This window comes from Lethenteron reissneri, chromosome 22, assembly GCF_015708825.2.
Source record: "Lethenteron reissneri isolate LAM-NWPU_2019-01 chromosome 22, ASM1570882v1, whole genome shotgun sequence".
In the NCBI taxonomy this organism is placed as follows: Eukaryota; Metazoa; Chordata; class Hyperoartia; order Petromyzontiformes; family Petromyzontidae; genus Lethenteron; species Lethenteron reissneri.
The window spans coordinates 4,435,672-4,463,037 of NC_083800.1; the positions used below are offsets into that span (position 1 = coordinate 4,435,672).

At 52.8% G+C, this 27,366-nt stretch overlaps 1 protein-coding gene across 14 annotated transcripts in view; it reads right to left on the minus strand.

Annotated features, from left to right (window-relative positions):
- The window catches only part of LOC133345542 (transcription factor COE3), a 147,730-nt gene extending 145,097 nt beyond the window's left edge, over positions 1-2,633 (minus strand). For 8 of the 14 annotated variants that reach the window (XM_061556404.1, XM_061556410.1, XM_061556408.1 and 5 more), the window contains exon 1: positions 1,481-2,632. In XM_061556404.1, the coding sequence (XP_061412388.1) occupies positions 1,481-1,614 (134 nt within the window). In that variant the 5' untranslated portion in view covers positions 1,615-2,632. Of the gene's footprint in view, positions 1-1,480 lie in introns of all 14 variants that reach the window. The other 6 variants (XM_061556411.1, XM_061556409.1, XM_061556406.1 and 3 more) reach the window with 3 other exon arrangements.
- Positions 2,634-27,366: the final 24,733 nt, after the last annotated feature.

Below are 27,366 nucleotides of genomic sequence, written 5' to 3' on the forward strand. Positions count from 1 at the left end.
GTTGTTTTAAACAACCGCTTGCTATTGACTTGCATGTGCAATATAAACACGCGCTCGGTTTCACACCAAGTTACAAAATAATAGCAAAGAAGTGACTCATATGTTATTCTGACCTACACATGATATATACTGTGTATATATATACACACCATCAATATCACTGAAATTTTAATTACAATACGTAATCTCTCTGTGGAATCTGCTTTTATGGGTGTAGAATTGCTTTCCAGAATCCCAGCAACGATCCTCTAGAGCCGCCGATCTGAGAACTCTGTTGGGGGACTGGCTGGCTGTACGGACGCCCCCCTAGACGCGGACAAGAGACCCGCCTGTGCGCGTGGCCTCTCGCGGGGCACGGGGAGCGGCGTGCAAGGGCCAATGTTAAAGAGCGAGAAAAGGGGCAAAGGGCGAACGATATTTGCCGCGAAGCCAACCCCCCCACCTCCTCCCGCCTCCCACCTCCGTAAGCGTCGAGGTGGGTGATGGTGACGGCTAAAAAACGTACTTAACGGGTGCACGCGGGCAAGGCAAGATGCGGATAACTTAAGGCGGCCCCACTCGCAGTCGCTCGCGAAAGATTCACGGATTTTATTTGACGCGGGGGGCTCGAGTTTGCGCCGCTATTGCGTAAGGAGGATTGAGGAGCAGCAGTGCGCGTGTCTGTGCGTCTTTAAAGATGAAACGAAAGTTAACAAGAGACCCGCGTGAAGTAATAACGTAGCATTACCACGAAAGAAGGATTTAAAATGTGTGTGTGGGGGGGGGGGGGCGGTGCTATTTTACAACGTCGTAGAGAATACGCGAAAATCTGAGCGAGAGCAAAGAGGAACTAAGCGATGAACACGAATGAAAACGGCACGACAAGAAAAAGTGCAAAGTTGCGAGAAAATTACAGAGAAGGTGCAAGATGATATACATTGTTAAAACAGGTGATATTGCCGTGCCAAAAAAACTACAACATCTAGGATGCAAGTAAAACACGCAAAGGTTGAGTAATTAAATACACAACGAGGAGTTACGCGAAGTGGATGGTAAAACCGCCGTCACAGGACGATAATGAGGCACTTAGGATGAGGACAGCGCTCAGCCAACACAGAGAGACAGACGGACAGACAGAGAGACAGAGGATAAAGATCCCCCGTGGCACACGCTACATAGACTGTTGGGGACAAATGCTGATGGGTGGCGCAGGCCGGCAACCACTCCCAGCCGCCTTTGTCTCCCCAGTGTCGATGTACGTCCACGTAAATACATACACACACACAAATACAAGAACAAGAACAGCAACGGCGACTGCGAGGGTTGACGTCGGGGCAAAGATAAGCGGAGAGGACGCGACGGGAACCCTCACGCGGCACGGACACAGGATGAGGCTCGGTGACTCTCTGCCTTTCAGTCGCCCCCGAGGTCAATCGACCCCCCCAGAGCATCGCCTCCGACCGCGCCCGGAGTCCGACCGCTGGTGCGAACGACCTCCTACCTCTGGGCGGCCGTGTTGGCATCCACCACCCCGGAGGACTGCATCCAGGACCTCACGGGGTTGAGACCTCCTCCCAGGGGCTCCTCCTTCATGCTTGGTCCCCCGCGGGGTAAACTTTCCTGAATTCCGTACATGAATGGCAACGTCCCCGTGTCCCCTCTTAGCAGAATTTTGATGGACTTTGTCGGGTTACAATTTAGAGAATGGGGACAAATGTTTCGCTTTGTGTTGCTGTTGTTGTTGTTGTGTTGTGATTTCGTCGCTGTTGTTGTTCGACAGGAGGCAAAGAGCCGGGCAGAGTCCCTCCCCCCCCACACACACACACGCGGGAAACTTGAGAAATAGAACAGGAGCAGAAACGTTCTCGCGCGCAGCAAAGTCTTTTCTTGATCCCTCTTGCTCCTCGTCACACTTCGAACTTCCTTGAAGAACCTGTCCGCTGGTGCTTCAAGCTACTAGCGAGAGTTTATAAATAAAAAATAGTTGATGCGATGCTCTCTCTCTTCTCTTTTTTTTCTTCCCCCTCCCTCTCTAAATCTTTTTCCTCTCGTTTTTGTTTTTGCCCGAGAGACAGGAGGCGGGATAGCGATACAAAGACAGGCGCTAGATTTGAGCTCCTGTGCTGCTGTTGCTGCTGCTGCTGCTCTGGCTGTTGAAATGACGGGGAAACTCCGCTGCCCTAGCGAGACCTGCTCCCGCCTGCTGCTGCTCCCGTGATGCACAGCAGCCACAGGGATCTCAAACACCCGGGCGACTCGTCGTCTTCTTATCCTCCTCCTCCTCCTTGTTGTTCTTCACAGAACGAATATACGTACACCGATATATATATACGCACATATATAATACACGCGGTGGGTTATATGTTCGCCAAAGTCGAAATGCTTCAGTTGCACAGCATCCTGGACGCGTTTGCCACTAAAGGCTGCAGCTACTGCGTTCCTTCTGTTCCTCCCCTCCTGGCTCCTCCTGGCTCCTCTGCTCGTCCACGCAAAGCGAGCGCGTGTCGCTCAGGCAGCGTCTGTCTGCCTGTCTGTGCGTCTCTCTGTGTGCCTGTGTGTGTGCGTGTGCGTGCGCACTGTTCGCCGTAGCTCGCCCCGGCGGAGACTGGCCGTTGGGCGAAGACCATCCGAGCCTTAGCTCGGCACGCCGTGCAGGGGCGTTGCGTCTCGGCTGATTCGTGGAGCCCGGACTCTCCCGTGGGATTTCCCTCTGCCTCTCAGCCCCACCATGGATTGGGGAGGAGTAGTAAGGTTGGAGGTGGGGGGTGTGTGATGGGGGAGGTCGGTGGGTGAAGAGGAGGAGGAGGAAGAGGAGGGATGGAGAGAGGGGGTGGGGGGGTTACGTGCTTGGAAGATGGGAGGGGGGGGTGCTAGCACGGGGTGTTTGCGCTCACATTTTATTTCAGCCCCTCTCTCTCTCTCTTACCTCTTCCTCGGAATCGAGAGAGAGAGGGAGGGAGGGGGAGAGAGGAGGAGGAGGCGTCAAATCTACAAGGTACGCCTTCGGGTTTCGTGATGGACGTGCCGGGGGGGTGGAGACTCATGCCCATATATGGTAAGCCCGCTCTCGGGTGGCCAATCACATCGCGGTGCGCGGGAACGCCCACCGGTATATAAACGCGACCGAAAATGAGCGTCGCACATTAGCTTGTCGCTTTAAATTTGACAACGCGCTGTATGCTTCGCGATACGCGCACACACGCGCGCACACCACATATACACGTATGTATGTATATATATGTGTGTGTGTGCACACTAATGATAAGTATCTATCTGATCGTCGGTGGCGCACAGCTGCACGTGATTAGTTATTGCGTTGTGCACGCTCGCTCGCTCGCTCACTCGTCGCTTATTGACACGGAGAGAGTTGGAGCGCATCTCGGGCAAGATGCGTTGAATGATCGATTGACGATAACACGTTTATGTGATACAAGAACAGCAGCAGCGGCGGCGTCTTAAACATTCACACCAACTTTGCACAGATGCGAAAACGCACAAAATGGTTAACGAGTTTTCAGCATTATTTTTTTTTAGAAACTTACTTATTTCCACCGCAAAGTTCCCCGTTTTTAAATTATAAAAATATTTCATTAACTAGTTTTTTTGCAGGCTGTCTTTCTTGCTCCCTGTTTAGTTTCGCAAAAATGTGACCATTGCCCCGAACGCGATCACGTGGCGTGCAATGTGACGGTGATAATCGCCGTGATTATCTCAGCTGTGGAGGCGTAAGGCACGCATGTCATCCCCTCCAAAACGCAGTCCATGCCAACGTGTCGCTTCAATTCTTCTCGATATGCCCGCATAGCTCAGCATTGAATTGGCCATGCGTGTGATGTCTAAGGCACAGATGTGCTGCTGTCAGTACGCAACCACAGACCGCTAACTTGCTGCACGTCTCAACTCCAACACTTTGGCATCGGCAGGTTCCAAAATTAAAATTAAAATAATATAAAGTTTTAAATGGTGAGACTGTTCAAGGTCTTTTCTCGTGCAACGCGTGCGCGTCGCTGCGTGATGAGTCCACGTGTAAGTGTTTTGAGCTCACAATGCTCGGTCGAATCGCTATTTTTATTCATGGCCCGTATTACAAATTAGCGGTGCTAAAACTTAATTGGGAAGGTGTAGATTATGTAGATAGACACAGATGTGGTGCGCGTGTGCGTCTGTACACAGCTATCCGTTCTGTGCGCGTACTCCAGACTCAGCGACGAACTACATTACAATCAAATACAATTGCGTGTTCGTCAAATTCCACAAAGCATTAATTACATTTCTCGATTTAAACGAAAAAAAGCTTCTTAATATCAATCGTTTTTTTTGTACACGTGCAAACGTCCAGTCGCATCTTCCCTTCGCGAAATACACAGCGTGTAAGTAGATGTCAATTGATATGCTGCGTTAATTCCTGTAACAAAGACAAAGCTCCCCCGTATAGTGTCAACAGACTGTTGGGGCAAGTGCTGTTAGCGAGCATCTTTGGAAGGCCGGCACGGCACGCGATGGGGGTGGGTGGCCATCACCGCGCCCGGTAAGACACGCGCGCGCACACACACACACACAGTCACTCACGCGAGAGGCGTGAAAATGTGTTGAGCACAAGGCAACATACAATGAATCGCACCGACCTCTTGGAGGTAGAACTGATGTTTTACAAATACTATCGCGTTATAGTCGAGCGATGTTATTGTCACCGGAGTGCACGACGTACGCGGTGTCTAATACCGCATACATTGCGCAAACTTTCCCCACCGCCACACATATACGTACAACGTCAACGTGAAATCTAAAGTAGGCACTTACAAAACAATGCACGCTAAAAAAACGGGAAAGTGATCAATTCGGGTCTCACATTTCACACCTTGGAGCTAAAACTAAATTCGTACTTGAATTGTTATTTAGATGTGTTCGATTACACGCGTGGTGTTCGTGTTGTCCATTGTATGCGTCGGTAGGGTGTTTTTTTGCTGCACATAATGTTTTATTTGGCCACGCACAACATACGTGGGGTTGATGTGCGGCGAAGTGATGTGTGCGCGCGCGCGTGTGTGTGTGTGGGGGGGGAGGAGCGGTGGTGCAATGGTTACCGCTACGCTGCGCTATGAACCCGGCGACTCGAGTTTGATTCCCGCTCACGGCCAACACTGGTTCCGATTATTTGAACCGGTCCTGGGCGTCCCATAGGTCGACTCAGCCTCAAATGAGGACCTGGTGCGGTGTGTGAAAACATCGCCACTAGGGAGACAAAGGCGGTCGGGCGTGGTGCTGGCCACCCATCCCCTCGTGTGTCGTTCCGGCCTTCATAGTTGCTCGCTAACAGCACTTGCCCCAACAGTCTTCTCAGGCTATACGGGGGATCTTTGTGTGTGTGTGTGGAAAATAGCCAAGCCGTCGTGTGAATGAGCACTCCCGTCGGGCACATGAAATATGTATTCATTCATTCATTCACACTCGTTCGATAATTCATTCAGTACGACAGTCGAGTGCAAGTCCGTCCACTCAACACGCGGACGCTACGAGACACCCTGTGAGCATCCTAATCCTATAGCGAGACCACCGACTACGACTGGCAGGGAACGCGACACCCAAAATCTTCGTTTGTATATTTAGAGTGAACGCGCAATTCTATTCTAATATGAACAATCTGAACGACATCAACATTCGATGATCTTAAAACATCACGAACTGTCCAAAAAGAACATTGGGACGGCGTTGGTCGCGATAAGTCGACGATCTTACGTGAGTAGCCTCGAGTCCAGAGTCAAGTTTAAGAAGACTGCGTCACACGAGAAACTCCGGGCGGATTGTTCGCGTCGATGGACCGCGAGAGATAGCACCGGCTGCGGGAGGTCTGCATCAAGCAGTGGAGAGATAATGGCTGATGTCGATTGATAACGGCGAAGGCTATCGTAGTGTGGACGAGTGGCTGCAGAAAGCGAGGCCTGCTGAGATGATGAAATCTGCGTAAGTGGGGAGATTATGGCTCTTGCGGTCAGGCACGCATCTCCTCTCGTTTGCAGACATGCACACAAAGACCTCTCCGTATAGCCTCACGGACTGTTGGGGTAAGTGCTGTTAGCGAGCACATATGTCGGTGCTAGCACTGCACACAAGGGTTTGCTGTTGTCCATATCCACACCCGCTCGTCTTTGTTTCCCCAGTTAGTGAACTTTACACACCGTACATAAAAATACATGAGGCTGAGTTTACTTTGAAGCGGTTTCCCAACCGGTACAGCGATGTCTTTCCGAGGCCAGGAATTGAACTCAGATAGCCGGGCACCGTAACGCAGCGCGCTAACTGCTGCACCACCGCTCCACCCCCCCCCCCCCTACAAACAAAGATCCCCCATATAGCCTTAACAGACTGTAGGGGCAAGTGCTGTTAGCGAGCACCTATGAAGGCCGGAACGGTACACGAGAGGGTGGGTGGCCAGCACCACGCCCGACCGCCTTTGTCTCCCCAGTGGCGATGTTTACACACCGCACCAAGTACTAATTTCAGGTTGAGTCGACCTAGGGGAGGCCCACGACCGGTTCAGATAATCGTCACCAGTGTTGGCCGTGAGCGGGAATCGAACCTGGGTCGCCAGGTTCATAGCGCAGCGCGTTAACCGCTACACCACCGCTCCCCACACAAACCCACACACACGTACACACACACACAGCCACACACACAGCCACACGAACACACACACAGCCACACACACAGACACACACAGCCACAGCAAACCTTTAGGTCCACGTCCACAACTGCTCTACCACGATACACTCCACATTACCCGTTCCAACAGTAAGGCGTTCGTCAGTTGCCGGTCGTTTCTCTGCTTTATTTCAACGTCGTTGCCGTCGTCGTTTGCTTTAAATGTCGCCGTGTATATTTGTTTCAGTTCATTCAGCGTTCAGTGGTTTTTTGGCACACGGTTGACCTGAAACAGGCCCAACCCCCGTGGCGTTAGAACAGAGCACCCTCGCCAACCGACAAAGGGACATGTACAGATACGGGGGTTACAATGCAAGTGTTGCGGGCAGAGGACTCCAGAGACATGTGGATGTCGAGTGGAGAAGGGAGCGGGGTTCGGGGTGATTGAGGATGGTGTGCCGAGGCACTGAGGGGATGGAGGGAGTGAAGTGAGTGTCGGGTGTGGTGGTGGTGGTGGTGGTGACGGTGATAGTCATTTTGAACCGGTCATACGCCTCCCCTGGGTCGACTCAGCCTCAAATGAGTTGCCTCGTGCGGTGTGTATGTAAAGCATCGCCACTCGAAGAGACAAAGGCGGGCCGGGCGTTGTGCTGGCGACCCACCGGATCGTTGTTGGCGTGCTCGCCGTCATAGGTGCTCGCCAACAGCACTTGCCTCGAAAGTCTGTTAAGGATATACGGGTGATCTTTGTCTTTGATGGTAGTAGTGGCGGTGGTGGTGGGGGGGGGTGGTGGATGCTAGGCGAAAATGATCGCGCTCTCTATAATAATGAATGGTAATCCGCGTCTCCGTGCCATCTGTCCGCGCCACCCTCAGCTGGCCTCGCGCGAACGCACACAAAGGCAAAGATGCCCGTGTAGCTTCGAGCACACTGTCGAGGCAAGTGTTGTTAGCGAGCACCTTACGGAGGCCGGCAAACGGCGAACGAGTGGCACACCCGACCGCCTTTGTCTCCCCAACGGTGATGTCTTGCACACACACCGCAGGTACTCGTTTGAGGCTGAGTCGACCTAGGGGAGGCCCGAGGCCGGTTCAGATGAGTCGTCACTCGTGTTGATTGTGAGCGGGAATCGAACTCGGGTGGCCGGCTTTCGTAGCGCGGTGCGCTAATCACTGCACCACCGCTTCTCAGGCGAACACACGCGCACGCGCGCATGTCCGTGCACACGTAAACAAAGACAAAGATCCCCCGTATAGCTTGAACAGACTGTTGGGGCAAGTGCTGTTAGCGAGCACATCTGAAGGCCGGCAAGGCACACAAAGGATTGGGTGGTCAGTATCACGCCCGGCCGTCTTTGTTTCTCCAGTGGCGATCGCTGTTTACACACCGCACCAGGTAGTAATTTGCGGCTGAGTCGTGTATATACATACATATGGACGTGCTCAGTGTGCACACGTGTGAACGCGTCTTCATCAACGATGCTTCACGAACTTGGGATCACGAGGTGTGTCTTTAACAATGAATTGTATTCGTTGGTTGGAAATTTAGATTACGAATATATTCCATCTTTATTTCTATCACATCTAGTGGGAATGTTTTGCCCGTGTTCAAGGTGATTATTTTATTTTACTTACGTATAATTTCTTACAAGACGTATTCGTGATACTGTCCATTTAACTTCCACGACTGTGCAATTGCATTTTAGCGCTGGGTTCCACCTTGTATTCCAGATCGCCGTCGAAATAAGGGACCTATAGTCGCAATGGGTTCTTACCTTGGGTGAAATAAATGATGATGATGATGTTGATGATGATATACAAGTGTAATATATTCGGCACACATAGTGCAATATATACGGCGCTGCGCGGATAAGCCAGGAGAGCGTGTGTGTGTGTAATGTGTGTGTATGTGTGTGTAATGTGTGTGTGTGTAATGTGTGCGTGCTATGTGTATATGTGTGCTATGTGTGTGTGTGCTGTGGGGAGCGATATTGTAGCGGTTAGCGCTACGAATCCGACGTTCCGAGTTTGATTTCCGCTCACGGCCAAAACTAGTGACGATTATATTATCTGAACCGGTCCTGGACCTCACCATAGGGTTGACTCAGGCTAAAATGAATACCTGGTGCGGTGTGTAATCATCGGCGCTGGGGAGACAAAGGCGGTCGGGCATCGTGTTGGCCACCCACCCTTTAGTGCGCCGTGCCGGCCTTCATAGGCGTTCGCTCACGGCACTTGCCCCAGCAGTCTGTGTGAGCTGTACGGGGTGTGGGATCTGTGCGTGGTGTGTGTGTGTGTGTCCCATGGGGGAAAGGTGTCCACGTGTACCCATTATCGTCTCTGATCATCGTATCTGATCAGCACATTCCAAATCGCGAAGCGGTTCCTGCACTTTTCCAATGAAAAGTAAAACTTGCTCATAGAAAGGAAAAAAACACAACGAAACAACGTTTTGTTCGGCATAATTTTATTTATTTTTTGAGGATATCACGCAATTAATTACGCTTATTGCGCAATTGTTTTTTTAATCTCATATTTGGCTCCATCACACGCGCATGCATTCGGGGCTATCATCGGAACGAAGGAAATAATGCTAATTCCGAGCGAGCCAATTATTTAACTGTTCAATGCCATCTTGCCATACGTAGCGTACGGCTAACAAACATAGAGCAACTTATTCGGTTAAAATTTAATATATGTTTGTATATATATACATTCAAGAACGTGTTAAATATTTTTTTGGAAGGCGGGCGGGCGGGTGGGATGGTGGATGGTTTGCAAAACACAAAAAAAAACGTTCATTAAAAGTAAAACCATATTTGGTATTTCGTAACCCCCACGAAAACACAAGCTTTTAAAAGCAAATTAACATTACGGGGGTGCGACGGTGGACAGTGGGTGGTTGGTGGAGGAGCAGCAGCAGCAGTAATAATAACGTAGTCATAGTAATAATAATAATACAGTAGAATATACGTCGCTTATCCATTCATCCCCTTTGAATCGGACAATCCACACTCTGCATGCTCGCTGTTTGAAACTCTAATTTCGGCCCGACGGGAGTGCGCGTCCCAATAATATCTCGCCCGGCACCGAATTTAAGCACCACCGCACACCCCCTGTTTAGCGCCGGTGCGGGAAGAGAGAGAGACAGAGAGATGAGAGAGAGGAGAGAGAGTGAGAAAAAAAGTCACAAATCCGCTAATCGGAATCGAACAAGTTCGCAGTAGAGGTTGAACAAAGAATGGAGATTTGTATCAGCAAGGGCGGGTGGTTCATGCTGGACACATGAGGGGTGTATAGTAGGGCTTGGTGGGGGGGGGGGGTATAGGATTGGGAGTATACTCGTGTGTGTGTGTGAATATAAGCGACAGCGAAGTTAGAGGGGGTTGTGTGGGGGGGGGGGGGGGGGCTCGCACGGAGCGAGGGGGTGGTGGTAGTGATGTTTGGGTTATGAGCAAAAGGGGTTAGAGGGTGATTGTGGAACTTTATCAAATATAAGTCCCGAGGCGAGCGGGGAGGTGGGGAGAAAAAAGTGGGGGGGGGAGGGGGGGGGGAGGTGGTGGTGGGTTGGTAGTCGGGTAGCGGTGGAGGTCTCCTAAAGCGATTAGGGGCGCCTGTCTCGCCGATTCTCAACGCCGAGGCTGCGGTAAACCCGCGCCGCATTTCCATTTCAATAGCGACATCCAGCGACGCGACCCAGGGCCGGCCCGGACGAAGCGTTCCGTGCGCACTGAGCGCGGAGCCGACAGATGGACAGACACGAGTGTGCTCGACGCGGCCGTAAAAGGGGGGAGGCGGTGTCTGTGCACGCGCGTGTCGTCTGTGCGTGTCTGTGTGTGTGTGTGGTGTGTGTGTGTGTCGGTGGGGGGTGGCGGTTGTGGTTGTGTCGGTCGTTGTAATCGCTCCGGCGACACGCGCCCATTCACCACAGGGTTCGAATCCTGGCCACGCACAAAGGACAATGGCGATGCAATGCTAATACGGGAGGGGGGGGGGGGGTCGGTGCGTGCGTGCGCGAAACTTTCCCTTGCGCTGCACGCACGAAGTCGACTCAGCCTAAATAAAGGTGCCCTCGGGGCCAATGGTTGAGCTCGCATTTGCACAGGGAAAACAAAGGTGGGCGGGTGGTGCGTGCTGCCAGGAGCGGCTCCCTCGTGTGCCGTGCCGATATTAAGAGGCGCTCGGGATCGGCCGCATTGCACTGGAGCGGCTTGGTTGTAGCAGCGGTAGCAATGTGCACAGAGGATGATGATGATAATGATGGTTGTGGCTGATATCGTCCCGAGTCTGAATACACAGACACGGGAAAGTGCAGTCAACACTAACCCTACGACGCGCTTTGGGCGTAGAGAGGCCTTCATCCAGCGGTCGAGTGACAGGAGTACCGTTCCGTGTGCACGCGTACGCGATGGTGAGTGATGAGAGGAGGAGGAGGAGAAAACAAAGGAGGAGGAAGAGAATGGTCGGTGGTGCTGCAGGGAAGGCCACGCGGAGTGGTCGCTTGTTGCGATGCAGGAGCGCTGCGGCCACGTGGGCTTGGGGGTCTGCGTGCCCCGCGCTCGGAGGCAGCAGCTGCTGTAGCTAAGCTGGATTAGAGGGGTTAAGCGGACGAAAGCCCGCACCGTCGCTGCGTGGACTTCGCGCGCCTCGCCTCCTCGATCACTCGCAGAGGAATCGAGGGGTCCGTCGCTCCTACGAGGCGTCAAAAGTTTTTTTTTATTTTGTCCGATAATTCCACACCGGTCTATTTACGCATTTTGCATCGTTTTTTTTTTATCGTGACCCCCGCGATCGATTGTGAGCCATGCGAGGAAGGGAAACAAGACTTGTGCAGCTTAGGTACAAAGGAGTCGCGGTGTTTTATTTGAGCGCGGACGGGAAGCGGCACGATGCACCTACAGTTGAGATGTGGGTGCCTATCAATGTATTCATTTACTTAGCTTGCCTTTAAATTATGTTTTTTTTGTCTGCCTGTGTACTAGAGACGTGGGTCACGTTGGACTTTCGCTTGTTTTTTTTTATTTCAGATTATTTATGGATAGATTTCGTTATCGATATCATTGCGTATGAATGCAGATGTTGACTTTTACGCATTTGCTTTTTTTTCATCGCGTATTTGTGGGAGCATGTGTGTTAAAATGTTGTTGGTTATTCCATGCAGAACATTTCATGTTCGCATAGAATTTAGTTCTAGACTCGTTATAGCAAAGGAAACAATACCAATACCAGAGTTAAATGACTGCATTTGTGTGGGACTCACTAAGCGTGACGTCGGGATATCTGTCATCGCACGGCACGGCCACAACAAGAAGCGAAATCATTGCCTGCGACCTCGTCCCTCGAACGGCACACAGCCTCCCACTGCCCCCCTACAGCACACAGCCTCCCACTGCCCCCCTACAGCACACAGCCTCCCACTGCCCCCCTACAGCCTCCCACTGCCCCCCTACAGCACACAGCCTCCCACTGCCCCCCTACAGCACACAGCCTCCCACTGCCCCCCTACAGCCTCCCACTGCCCCCCTACAGCACACAGCCTCCCACTGCCCCCCTACAGCACACAACCTCCCACTGCCCCCCTACAGCACACAGCCTCCCACTGCCCCCCTACGACACACAGCCTCCCACTGCCCCCCTACAGCACACAGCATCCCACTGCCCCCCTACAGCACACAGCCTCCCACTGCCCCCCTACGACACACAGCCTCCCACTGCCCCCCTACGGCACACAGCCTCCCACTGCCCCCATACAGCACACAGCCTCCCACTGCCCCCCTACGACACACAGCCTCCCACTGCCCCCTTACGACACACAACCTCCCACTGCCCCTCTACAGCACACAGCCTCCCACTGCCCCCTACAACACACAGCCTCCCACTGCCCCCTTACGACACACAGCCTCCCACTGCCCCCCTACAGCACACAGCCTCCCACTGCCCCCCTACAGCACACAACCTCCCACTGCCCCCCTACGACACACAGCCTCCCACTGCCCCCCTACGACACACAGCCTCCCACTGTCCCCCTACGACACACAACCTCCCGCTGCCTTTCTACGACACACAACCTCCCACTGCCCCCCTACGACACACAACCTCCCGCTGCCCTTCTACGACACACAACCTCCCACTGCCCCCTACGACACACAACCTCCCACTGCCCCCTACGACACACAACCTCCCACTGCCCCCTACGACACACAACCTCCCACTGCCCCCCTACGACACACAACCTCCCACTGCCCCCTACGACACACAACCTCCCACTGCCCCCTACGACACACCACCTCCCACTGCCCCCTACGACACACAGCCTCCCACTGCCCCCTACGACACACAGCCTCCCACTGCCCCCCTACGACACACAGCCTCCCACTGCCCCCTACGACACACAGCCTCCCACTGCCCCCTACGACACACAGCCTCCCACTGCCCCCCTACGACACACAGCCTCCCACTGCCCCCTACGACACACAGCCTCCCACTGCCCCCCTACGACACACAGTCTCCCACTGCCCTTCTACGACACACAGTCTCCCACTACCCCCCTACGACACACAGCCTCCCACTGCCCCCCTACGACACACAGCCTCCCACTGCCCCCCTACGTCACACAGCCTCCCACTGCCCCCCTACGACACACAGCCTCCCACTGCCCCCCTACGACACACAGCCTCCCACTGCCCCCCTACGACACACAACCTCCCACTGCCCCCCTACGTCACACAACCTCCCACTGCCCCCCTACGTCACACAACCTCCCACTGCCCCCCTACGTCACACAACCTCCCACTGCCCCCCTACGACACACAGCCTCCCACTGCCCCCTATAACACACAACCTCCCACTGCCCCCCTACGACACACAGCCTCCCACTGCCCCCCTACGACACACAGCCTCCCACTGCCCCCCTACTACACACAGCCTCCCACTGCCCCCCTACGATACACAGCATCCCACTGCCCCCCTACGACACACAGCCTTCCACTGCCCCCTACGACACACAGCCTCCCACTGCCCCCCTACGACACACAGCCTTCCACTGCCCCCTACGACACACAGCCTCCCACTGCCCCCTACGACACACAACCTCCCACTGCCCCCCTACGACACACAGCCTCCCACTGCCCCCCTACGGTACACAGCCTCCCACTGCCCCCCTACGACACACAGCCTCCCACTGCCCCCTTACGGCAGACAGCCTCCCACTGCCCCCCTACGGTACACAGCCTCCCACTGCCCCCCTACGGTACACAGCCTCCCACTGCCCCCCTACGGTACACAACCTCCCACTGCCCTTCTACGACACACAACCTCCCACTGCCCCCCTACGACACACAACCTCCCACTGCCCCCTACGACACAAAACCTCCCACTGCCCCCCTACGGTACACAGTCTCCCACTGCAGCCCTTTCCGTCCCATTAATGCCATTACCCTCTCACCAGCACCAACTCCTCGCCTCCCTGGTTAGCACACACGACAACACGCGCATGCATTGATGTAGCATACAGACGCACACATTGACACACACGCACATTTAGACGTACATACACGCACATTAATACATGCAAACGCAAATGCGCGCGCGCATGCACACACACACACTAATTCATGCATTCACACGCAGACAAATATAAAAACACGGACACGCGCACATTTAGACACACGTACGAGTACATACAACAAACGTCAAAGACAAAGATAACCCATATAACCTTAACATATTGTTGGGGCAAGTGCCCCGTTTGCCTCCCTAGTGGTGATGTTTACACACCACACCCGGTACTTATTGAAGCTTAGTTGACCTAGGGGAGGTCCATGACCGGTTTAGACAATCGTCACTGGTGTTAGCCGTGGGCGGGAATCGAACTCGGGTCGCCGGGTTCGTAGCGCAGTGCGCTAACCGCTCTACCACCAACATAGACATGCATACATAGAAACACATAAACTCATGAAATACACACGAATCAAAAGACATACTGTACATACAAAGACAAACAGAAGAAAGTACATACTTACGACACACACATTTATATATACGTTCACACACAAAACTATCTCCCGTTTGGCTATATTGGCTGCAGGAAGGGATGGCGTGGCCAATATCACAAACTGACCCCACGTGCTCACTGAAGGCTGAGCTTACTCAGTGGTGACCAATGGCAGCCTCACACCCCACGTGCCCACAACGTAACGGGGATCGTAGCGTGGTTGACGAACCACCGCTGCACACACACGGACACGCAACGACGCGACGGGCAACACTGTTGTTGCAATGTTCTTGTTAGCGAGCACCTATTAAGACCGGCACGAAAGGGTGGGTGAGGCCAGCACCACGCCTGGCCGCGTTTGTCTTCCCCGAGACTTAAAATTTACACACCACATCAGGTGCCCATTTAAGGCTGAATCAACGCTGCTGAAGTCCAGAACCGGTTCGTAAAATCGTCAAACTTTGGACGGTCACCGCTCCCCAAGACAAAGAGGAAGATCCCCCGTATAGCCTTAACATTCTGATTGGGGCAAGTGCTGTTCGCGAGCACCACTGAAGACCGGCAGGTACACGAGGGGGTGGTTGGCCAACACCGCGCCCAACCGCCTTTGTCTCCCGAATGGCAATATTTACACTCCACACGAGGTACTCATTTCAGGCTGAGTCGACCTAGAGGAGGCCCAGGACCGGCTTCAGATATTTGTCACTGGTGTTGGTGGCCGTGAGCAGGAATCTAACTCGGGTCGCCGGGTTCGTAGCGCAGCGCGCTAACCGCTGCTCTACGACTCCCCACAGACACACACACACACACGTGGACATAACCTCCACCAAACTCCCAGCGCCCCTCACATTAATGTCCAAGGTTCATAAAAACTCAAATCGGGGCTTGGGGGTGATAGGGGGGACAAGGGATGGGGGGGGGGGGGATCAAGGGAGCTATTGGTAAATGCACAAGACAAGGAGAGCACTACGATATGAAATTCGCAGCGCAGCATCAAAGTTTAGCGAGGCGGCGTGCCTGCTCGGTGTTCGATTGGGGGTTCGGAGTCTCGGCTCGGCGCGGAGAGAGGCAGCCTTATGATATATGGATCACGCATGGTAATGTACCGGCAAGGGAGTGCACTGTCCCTCGTTGCAACGGTACATACATAATTCATAGGTAGTTTAAAACGTGTACTCCTGAATTACATTCATAACGGGACGGGTTTGGGAATTATGCAACACAAAGCTCGCCCAATATTGCGTTAACAACCTAATCACGTATTAGAATACATCCTTACTCCACCTTATCCTCATTATTATTATTTTGTATTTCACGAGATATGCGCCGAATTAAATAATAAAGCGGCGGCTGTCGCCAACTTTCCCTTCATGACATCGTTTGACCGCAATTGCATTAACGGCAACGCTATTATTCATGCCGCTCCCCTTCAGTCAATCCAGTCCAAGTGTTCGCCGATGGTTGTTGGACTTTCGCTTCACCAAGCCGCGAAGAGGCGGCGTCCAGGGAAGACTCAAAACCATCGCTCGCCACCGATGTTGCTAAGCGTGGTCCCGAGGCAGAACTCTGGTTGCCCGAGGTCGTAGGCTTGAGCGCGCTCAGACCTCTTCATCAAGCAACCGATCACCCCCGCTACAACGCACGCGCATCCTTGTAAATTAGGCTTTCGTTAAAGCTTTGAGTTCGAACTGAGGCTGTTGTACACAGTAGCTATAGAGAGATTGTTCAGCAGCGACCTGGCCCGCAAATTACATCTGAACGAAGTGGCTTTATCATGTGGAACTTGATATCGGCCAACATTTCTAAATGTGCAGGGATAAACCGGAGGACGCGGAAGAAAAATCCACGCGACCACGGGGAGAGAGACACGCAAACTCCAAATACTAATGCGTAGGCGTCTGGATAGAACGCACGCCCTCCTGTAAACCAAGGCGAGGTAGTTAACATCTCATAAACGTGGCACCCTGTGTATGCGTGCATCATTGCGAGCTAAGCGGACCTGGAGACAGAGAGACAGAGAGACTCTCGCAATGATGTAGAGTCCCTCCAGAGGGGTTCATCACGCGCTGCCAAGCGCATCAAAGTAGCGCGCATCCCAGCGACACACAAACCCCCAACTATACACCGACACACACACTCCACCGACACACACACCCCACACACCCCACCGACACACACACTCCACCGACACACACACTCCACCGACACACACACCCCACACACCCCACCGACACACACACCCCCACCGACACACAAACTTCCACACACCCCACCGACACACACACTCCCACACACCCCACCAACACACACACACTCCCACACACCCCACCGACACACAAACTTCCACAAACCCCACCGACACACACACCCCCACACACCCCACCGACACACACCCCCACCGACACCCCACCCCCACACACCCCACCGACACACACCCCCACAGACACACACACCCCCACACACCACACCGACACACACACCACCACACACCACACCGACACACACACACACACACCCCACCGACCCACTCACCCCCACACACCCCACCGATACACCCCCCCCCTCCCCACACACCACACCGACACACACACCCCACCGACACCCCCACCCCCACACATCCCACCGACCCACACACCCCCACACACCCCACCGACACACACACACACCCCACCGACCCACACACCCCACCGACACATTTACGCGCACGCGCGTGCAGTACCAAGTCTGTGATCAAGCACTCCGTGGAGTATTCGCGTTGCACCATCGCCGGGGAGCGAGCAACGAGCCAAGAAGCTGCACCGCGTGCGTCGTGGCGTCGTGCGTGGAGCACGGAGCCCCGAGGAGGCGACTCGCCATGCATAGTTCGTCGATGCATTTCGGCTGTTGTTGTAGTTCTGCACGAAGTTGAAATTAATGGGGTTGCTTTTATCTCTCGCTCTCTCTCTCTCTGGGTGTGAGAGAAGGAGCTGATACGCACAAACGGTAACCAGTTGGGCCGTAGCGATGTCCGTCGCCCGCTTTCTATCGACTGGAGCACGCATGCCACACACATGTCGGTGATGTGCACGTCTTCTTCGAACCCTGGGGAGCCGGAAAAGCCCCCCTTTGTACCAGCGTGGACGGCACCCTCGTGTTCACCTTCTGAAGCGCTCGCTCGTCACCGTGGCGTGCGCGATGACCACCACGGCCACCACCACCACGTGACTTTTCTTTCGTGTTGTGCGCGGTGCATTTAGCGCCACAGCGCGTGGATTTGTAGCGTTTATTTGTTTGCTGGTGACTGTGTATATTTTATAGCAGAATCGCCTCCAGTGCTGTTGCTGCTGGCGGCAATAAAAGTTGTTTAAAAGTCGAAAGTCATTCGGCTGAACGGGGGGCGAATTGCTTGATTGACCGATGATCGGGACGGTTCATTGTTGCGATGCAGCGTTTCGCACGAGACTCAGAAATTTGTAACTTTAGGCCGAGATTTGCTCTGTGGGTGAAGCTGTGGGTCCATACCTATTGGCGGATAAACATACGGACAGTTTACGTATTTCGTGTTATTCTAGTTACATGAGCATGGACTTGACTACGTCCGTGGCAAACTTGATATTTTTGTCTTAGTACTTATATGTAATGTATGTTAAACTTATTTCGCACCGTCCGTAGCCACTCGCGCCAATCTGATGTGCGCGGAAGGACAACAGACGAAACACACAATAAGTCAGCCCGTCGCTCACTGCGTGCGTGCTCATAGCTCATGCACGCAGGAATGCACAACTCACTCGAGCAGTGTGAGTCTCGAGTCTCCAGTGCAAGACGGCCCCATTTGTGCTCGGACGACGTTTGGACAACGCCGTTAATGGGCGCTTTGAACGTCGTGTGAGAGCCAGTTTCAAGTTTTAAAGTTTCATTTATCAGGTATAGCCCCTGTGAGCCATTCGGCTCTTGGATAGGGTGCAACCGCAACAAACAAAAAAACAAAAACACGAACAAAAACATCTTAAAGTGAATATGCATAGCGATGTCGCCACGCAGCGGCGCGCTCCAATCAACCTGAGCGTGGTGACGTCACCACGCAGCGGCGCTCCAAACAACCTGAGCGTGGTGACGTCACCACGCAGCGGCGCTCCAACCAACCTGAGCGTGGTGACGTCACAACGCAGCGGCGCTCCAAACAACCTGAGCGTGGTGACGTCACCACGCAGCGGCGCTCCAAACAACCTGAGCGTGGTGACGTCACCACGCAGCGGCGCTCCAAACAACCTGAGCGTGGTGACGTCACCACGCAACGGCGCTCCAAACAACCTGAGCGTGGTGACGTCACAACGCAGCGGCGCTCCAATCAACCTGAGCGTGGTGACGTCACAACGCAGCGGCGCTCCAAACAACCTGAGCGTGGTGACGTCACCACGCAGCGGCGCTCCAAACAACCTGAGCGTGGTGACGTCACCACGCAGCGGCGAACCAATCAACCTGAGCGTGGTGACGTCAGGAGGAAACCCGCCGAGTGATGGGTGACACACTCGTCACTACCATCCCCCGTGGTCACAGGTGATGGCAGTGACGAGCTTTGGTGATCAGAAATCCAATATTTACGCGATATAACCCACGAAAAAAAACCTGTATTATGGATGATATTCGTCGCGAAAGTCTACGTGTTAAACAGAAATTCAAGACACTGTACAGTATCCATAATAGGGTTTTTTAGGATTAGATTGCGTAAAAATATATTTACATATACTATAATTACGTGTTAAAATATTGATATTTCAGCGTCATATATTTGCGCCATCTAACCCCAGAAACCCCCTCTGTTATGTTCTTAGGTTTTTTCTGGTAAAGTCACGTAGGTAAAACATTTAAATTAATAAAAGTAAAATAAAACAAAATAAAAAATTCACGACGTTGCGGAAGCAACACAAGCCTCCGTCTTCATGTGGAACCGTTATGGACACCACTACACCCTTACTTCGATTTCTGATCACCAGAGCGTGCCAGGTGCCATGCTGGAAGTGGCCAGAGGCATGGCAGTGACGAGCGTCTCCCCCCTCGCTCAGCGGGTTTCCTCCGGGCTCCCTGGTTGACTCCCACACGCGATCTAACCACCCCCCAAAAAAACCAACCCTCTATTGTGGATAATATTGGTGTAAGAGAAACGTCCACGTGTTAAACCGTATAGTACTTAAAGCAGGTTTAAAGTCATGCTTAACTTTCGAGATCCGGCGAGATTGAGCGCATGTTTAGCCATTAAATGGGATTTTTAAAAACGACCCATAACCAAATCAGCCGAACGTTATTGTGTCTCAGCTGGAAATCTCAGCAGGTTTTGAAACTGGATAACAGTGCCTTGCAAAGGGCGACCACCATGCACATGAACGCAACTCTGGCTCGCTGTGAGCCTACGGTGTGGGCAGCAGAGGGCAGTGCAACAACACGCTTAGTTGTTGTACGGTACTATGCACCCACCGTCTATGCTGCCCCAACATATTTTTAAATCCTTTATATTAAGTTCGCTTGCTTGCGTGCTTGCGTGCTTGCTTGCCTACGACCGTGCAAATCTTTCGGTCGTTTTTTAACCCACTTCCCGTGATCCAATCGAGCTGACATTTTGCACACAGACTCGTTGTGCGAGACAATTAATGTTCGTGAAATTTTTTTTCCAAAATGTTACACTGTTTATGGAAAACAAATTAAATATTTAATTACCAATTGCTTAATACTGGCAGACAATCATCTGACCCAAAAGGTGGCAGCCATCTCAAGCCAGAGGACGAGAGGACTCTAGCCGCCACGCATATAAAGGATTTATAGTGAAAAACTTTGTTTTTACGGGTTAATTTTTTTTCCAACTGACGCCGGCCAGCGTGGGTAAAGAAGTCAAACAACCCCCACGACCGGGAGGATGGCATGGCGAGGGTAGAGGGGGTGGGGGTACGGATGGCCGCGGGCCGGGGGGGAGGAATCCCTCATCCATCCAGCGGTAGACAATACCAAACTGGAACGGCAAGCCCGCGAGAAGACCCGGGGGCCTCGTTCTTTAAATCGCAGCCGATAGAATGCGGCGACGCCGGGAGTTGATGTGAGCTCGGGTTTGGTGCTGCCACTGCTGCCCGCTGTTTGTTGTCGTCGCAAGAAGGTTTTGTTGTTATTGTTGTTGTCGTCCCAAGGGGGTTTTGTTGTTGTTTTTCGTCGCTGGGGGGTTTTCTTTCTGAGCGTCAACAGTCGGAAGGGGACGCTGTGGTCTCGTGTCGTGGCGTCCGTTCGTGGTGTTGGAGGCGATGTTCTAAAGTATCGCCGCAAGTGCTCGCTTGGAGCTGCCTTTCTGTTGTTGTTGTTTTCAAACCGGGGATGGAACTCGTGCAACAACAACAACAGCAACAACAAACAGCTGAAACCGGCAATCGTCGAACTTCGTGTCAGTTGAGTTCCCGATGAAGCACCTAGCACCTGGAGCGAAACGTTGGAACATCGTGCCGAGCAATCGACACGCGGGTTACAAGCCCGAAAACACATCGGGAGGGCTGCTGCTATTTGCTGTGTGCTGTGTAGCTGTGTGCTGTGTTGCTGTGTGCTGTCTTGCTGTGTGCTGTGTTGCTGTGTGCTGTCTTGCTGTGTGCTGTCTTGCTGTGTGCTGTGACGCCTGTCTTACCGAGTCGATGAACGTGCAAGGGGGGGGGGGGGGGGGGCGATCTGTCCGTCTGGACGTTGGACCTGGGTGCTTGTAGCTCGTAGAAAGCGGAAATGAACACGTGGTCATCATTTTGTTATCACGATGAACGACGATGCACACAGCCGAGCGTTGCTGCTGTGGAGCTCACGTGCACCGGGAATCTCTTTGGCAAACCGCTGCTTGTTGGATGCAGGATTTCCCTGCGTCGTCTTTGGTCGTGAGCGGCGGGGGGGGGGGGGGGTCCAGGGTTGTTTCACCCCCTCTTACTTCAGGTTGGTGAACGCGGGAGGAGGTTCGCGGTGGAGGGGATGAGGGAGGAAGGAGGGAGTCCCAGGATGATCAGACTTGGGTCAGTCACTCGCAACCGATGGTTTGCCGAGGCCGGGAATCGAACTCAGCTAAGCGCTGGGTTCGTAGCCCGGTGAGTTAACCGTTGCCCCACCGCTCCGTCCCTTGTCGATGTAGTATCGAGTCTATCGGCTGCGTTCTCGGTGTTTTTTTTTAAAGGGATGCTGCGCGCCCTTGCCTGCGTGCATGCGTTATTGCAGCTTGCGCGGTGTGTGTGCGAGGTGCCAAACGTGCAGTGATTAAGATGAGCGCCGTCTAATTGGGGTTCAAGAGAGTTGCGTGACGCACGCTGGCAAGTAGTCTCGACGACACCACGCGTCGCGGCTCCGTCTGTGTGTGCCGTCGTATTTACACGCCGTCCTGTCGCTGGTTAGCGCCGCTTGCGCTACGAAGCCGGCGACGCGAGTTCCGATTCTCGCTCACGGCCATCGCCGGCGACGATTATCTGAACCGGTCGACTTTGGGCCTCCCCTAGGTCGACTCAACCTTAAACGAGTCACTGGTGCGGTGTGTAAACATCGCCGCTGGGGAGGCATGGAGAGGTGTTGGCCACCCACCCTCCGCGCGAGCCGTGGAGGCCTTCGTGGGTGTTCGCGAGCAGCACTTGCCCCAATAATCTGTCAAGGCTATACGGGGGGTCTTTGTCTTTAGTTATAAATGCAATAGTGGAGTGGTTAGCGCAATGCGCTACGATGCCGGCGACTAGGAATTCGTTTCCCGCTCGCGAACTAACGGCGGTTTGCGAATATATGAACCGTTCCTGGGCCTCCTCTAGGTCGACTCAGCCTGCAAAGTTGCGCTGTGTGCGTAAATATGAACACTGCAGGAGACGGAGGCGGACGGGCAAGCAGGTAATCGCCGTCCCTTCGTAACTGCGCTCCTCGCAAGGTTCAGCCGTGTGATCGTCAGCCATCGTCACCGTCGTCAGCCGTGCTCTAGCCACTGCTGTATGGGTGCCTCCACACGCGGCATAGTCCTGCGATGTCAGTAATCCATCCCCACTCCTCGCACGTGGGTTCGTTTCGCTCCATCTCCGCATCAATCGTCCCAAGGACGTGGTTCACTCCTCCTGCCATTCATTCCGTCACCAGTCTCGGTCTTTCACCTCTCACCTCTTATACTGTTTTATGATTCACAAGTTTGTTTTGTTTTTTGGGGGGGGGGGGGGGGTAGATCGTGTCCAGATATTGTCAATGTTGTACACAATGTGTGCAGTTATTCGCTGGTTGTTCAGCATTTGTTTAAATACAAAATTCAAATTGGTACATCCGGTCGCCCAAGTGGCAACTCTATTTATTTGTCTGTGTCGGGTGGTGGAGGGTACATATCTCTAGATGACATCATGCACATATTCACACGATGATCTAACCCAAAGAGAACGCAATAACGAATCGATAATAGCATATGCAACGACGATCAATCAGCTCGCACGTGTATCAGCTGCACTTTACCGCACACATACAGCGCTGTTGCTGCTGCTGATGATGCTGCTGATGATGGTGCTGTCACTGGTGCTGGTGCTGATGATGGTGCTAGTGCTGATGATGGTGCTGGTGTTGACGGTGGTGCTGGTGGTGTTGCTGGTGCTGATGATGGTGCTGATGATGGCGCTGATAATGGTGCTGGTGCTGTCACTGGTGCTGTTGCTGATGATAGTGCTGGTGCTGATGATGGTGCTGGTGCTGACGGTGGTATTGGTGGTGTTGTTGGTGCTGGTGCTGATGATGGTGCTGGTGCTGACGGTGGTATTGGTGGTGTTGTTGGTGCTGGTGCTGATGATGGTGCTGATGATGGTGCTGGTGCTGATGATGGTGCTGCTGATGATGGTGCTGATGATGGTGCTGGTGCTGATGCTGATGATGGTGCTGGTGGTGTTGTTGGTGCTGGTCGTGTTGTTGGTGCTGGTGCCGATGATGATGCTGGTGCTGGTGGATGATCTGCGCGAATTCGTTGCGGAGGAACCCGTCTCATCTCGGCCACAGCGGACTTGCTGCTGCTTGCTGCCCTATCCCCACGACGGCTGCAATGAGAAGAGGCTGTTGGGGATAGGGAGGTGTAGGGGGGGGGCGAATTTGGGGGGGGGTGGTTACGTAGGAATACAAACATTTTGGGGGGGAGGGTGGGGGGCTTGAGGTGGTGGATGGTTTGGGTCGCTTGAAATTTGGAGTAAGCGCATGCACCCACGAGTGGGTATCGCGTTACGGCGCTGTGCAGCATTAATACCCGTGATGTTATTTATTGTTGTTGTTGTTAGTAGAAGTAGTAGTGAGATTCATTATTTATTTCGCGGAAGTTTTGGCACGAGAAGCTCACCAGCGGCAAATCCCCCCCCCCCTCTCTCCCCATCCTCACCCTCCTCCTCCTCCTACTCTCCAACCACGACCACCACCAACACCACCAACACCAACACCGCTACCAACAGCACCGTGCCACGTCTTGTGCCAAGCTCCACGCATCAGATAAAAACAAAACAGGGGCCGTCGACAGACAGACGGGAGGGTGGCGCGATTGCAACGCAAACCTTTGCGCTGTAATTTTTCCGAACGGCACATCAAGATTTTTTTTTTAAAGTTTTTCTGATAGCTTAGCAAAAAAAATAACTTCACATTTGCCAGTCGGTTTATTTTGTTGTTGTTGTTGTATAAACGAGTTAATTGTTGAGCCTCGGAGGCTAATCTACCCGGCGGACGTCAAGCCGGTTGAGTTGGGGGCAATCCGCGTGAGCGCTGAGTCGTCTCGCTGTTTCCTTATTCGGTTCATTGTTTGGTCCCGCAAGCGACGCAAGGTCCCTTAAATCCACTCCCCCGCTCGAGAAAGTCATTCAAACGCAACGAACGAGTTGTGGGTTTTTGGAGTGTTTGCATCCGTAGGTGTTTCAAAAAAATTAATAAACCTGTATGAGTATCAAAAATAATTATTTTTTATTTCGAGTCGGTTTTGTTGTTTCTTTTTGTTCCCCGTGAGATGTACTATTATTGTGAATATTATCCTGTGCGAGTGTTATCGTTGCTTTCATGTTGCTCGCAACGTTTGCACGCCTGCGCTGTGGCAGCGCACGTGTCTTGTTCGCGTTTACACGCTGCAAGGTTTGTCATCATAATAACAACAACAACAAAATGCGCTGTTAACATTGTTAAGTAACACACTAATAACACCCGGTGGGCAATACGCACGACATAGCTTCTGAACATTCCTTAAATGATCATCCAATTGGGGGGAAACAGCAACCACGCACATGCGTGTTGGCCGAGCCGCATACAGTATATACATTCACTTGCGTCGCATGCCCTGCAAACGCACGTGGCTGGCACATTAACGGCACGGGCTTAACTCGATTTGAGATTTCCACCGAGTGAGAGCGAGGCGTAATTAGCGCAGACCGCGATGAGATGGTCTCATTAACGAGGGGGTTGTTCGCAGGACGCGTAATAATACAGCGACGCGTCTGTAACGCGTCTCAAGAACATTGTACATACCTCGCCCATACGCATAGGACGCTGGGGATTAACAACGCAAACATATACATACTTGTGCGCGTGTAACCACGCGCTTAAACGTATGCATCTAAAACATACCGATTGTACAGGAAATAAACGCAGCAACGTATTCACATCGATTTAGTAATAATAATAATTTATAGCCCTTTTCAATCATATCATAAAGGCCTCCCCACGCGCATGTCTGTCAAAGGGGATGGTTTAGCCATACTTCACCACTTTGTTCATTGATGAAGGTGGGATGCTGGGGGGGGGGGGGATGGTTTCCGAAACGGTTCAGATCCACTCACTCTACCCGTGGTCCGGAATCGAACTCACGTCGCGCAGTGCGCTAAACCCACTGCGACCCACCGCTTCGCAGTTACCCTCCTTTCACGCCGCTTGACGCGCCTCTATTTCACGAGGGCGTTGTGTAGCGATAAACAGAGGGACGTCCAATGTTGTTGTCGTTGTTGTTGAGTTGTTGCAAACGAATACAAACGAATCGCTTTGTATGTCACCGTGCATCTTACGCACGCGCGCGTGTGTACAGCGAGCGAGCGCTGGGCGAAATTGGATTCGTGATATCGTTGCGGCCGTCCGATTCTTCAGCGGCATCAGCCTGCGATAAAGTTTCTCGCGTCACGCGTAGCTCACGATCAGTCGTCCACACCGAATGCGTCAATGGATCATCTTCACAAGTGGGTGGGTGCTGTTGTTCTTGTTGTTATTGTTGAATGGTGGGGTTATTACGATCAAGGCGTATTAGGGATGATAACGATGTCAGCGCTGATATGCGCTCTCGGCGAAGTGAATTAAGAGGCGAGCGAGGTGGTAAGTTGACGGAATGCGTTGATAACAGCTGTCGTGAGCGCCCGTTGAAGTTACGTGCTGCGCCGTGTGGCTGTTGTAGTCGTCATATTACCGCATGAGTGGCAGTGGATGTGTTCGAGTCGAGCTTGCCCGTGCGTGCATACGTTGCTTTCTATCGTCAACTGTCTCTGTATTGTTGCATTTGTCGAGGCTATTGTACATGCGTGCTACAGTATACGCTCGTGCATAACACACACACACAAACATACACGACACACGAGGCTAGGCAGTATTATTATTACTAACTTCTTGCGGATAAAACTACGCCGACCAAGGAACGACGACGACGACTACGACTATTCACAACAACTCGGCGAATCTGCTTTATGTGCGCCGACTATTTGATCGACGGCGCCAAGCAAACATCGGCGGACGCAGCGCCCTGCAACGCGGCTTCCGATCCATTCGCCGACATTCGCGGCGCATTTCGTTCATCGGATGCGTCTTGAACGCGCGTGACGACCCCCCCCCCCCCCCCCCCCCCAGTTCGGCGGACTCGGACGCGCTCCGGAGAGAGTAAGACGGCACCCCTCGATCCGCGGGGCCCAGGGAGTCAATGAAGTTCTTTGCAAAGTCTCGTCAACAAAAAGTCGACGATCCCACGGTAAGAGCCTCTAGCGCAGACTGTTGGGGCAAGCGCTGTTGGCGTGTGGCACGCGAAGTGCGCGGGTTGCAAGCACGCCCGGTCGCCTTTGTAAATCTGTCATCACGCACACGAACATACCGAAGTATAAGACACCATCGCCCTCACCAACTCCTCCTCCGTCCTGATGCGTCGTAACATAGTGGGGTAAAGTGCGTCTTACAATCCGGATAATAGATAGGTAAGTGGTACGAAGTTTATATACACACAACGCATTCACTGTATTTGTAAACTGTTTATCCGATGTTTAAACATACGTCGTATAACTTTATGTTTGCGTAGCAATGACAAATCAAGTTTTTTTTTTAAATATATTAGGCCGACTAGATAGCGAAAGCTCATTTGAATATGTGGCAATGTTGCGCTGCACTTCGACTCACGGACACCTGAGTTCGATTCCGAGTCACGGCTCCCACCAAACTAGGAGTGACTGATATCCGCACCGTCCCTGGTACTTCCCTGCTATCGCCACCTCCGCAATAAGCCAGTGTGGTGAAGTATGGCCAGCAACAAAAAAACCCGTCACGTCTGACACAACTTAAGCAGAAGACCTTCCTTCATTAATCCGGCAGCGGATTGACAAAGGCCCTGTAATGAGTGTTCGCGTTATTGTCATTATACTTTCATAAATACGACACGAGCAATGAGGACTTTATCCGTAGTTTCACAATTCGTTTCGTGGCATGTTCAGTGTCAACAATGAGTATACACAAGTTTGTGTAGTGTTCGTCCATTTAATCTGGAACAAGCTTAAGTTCAC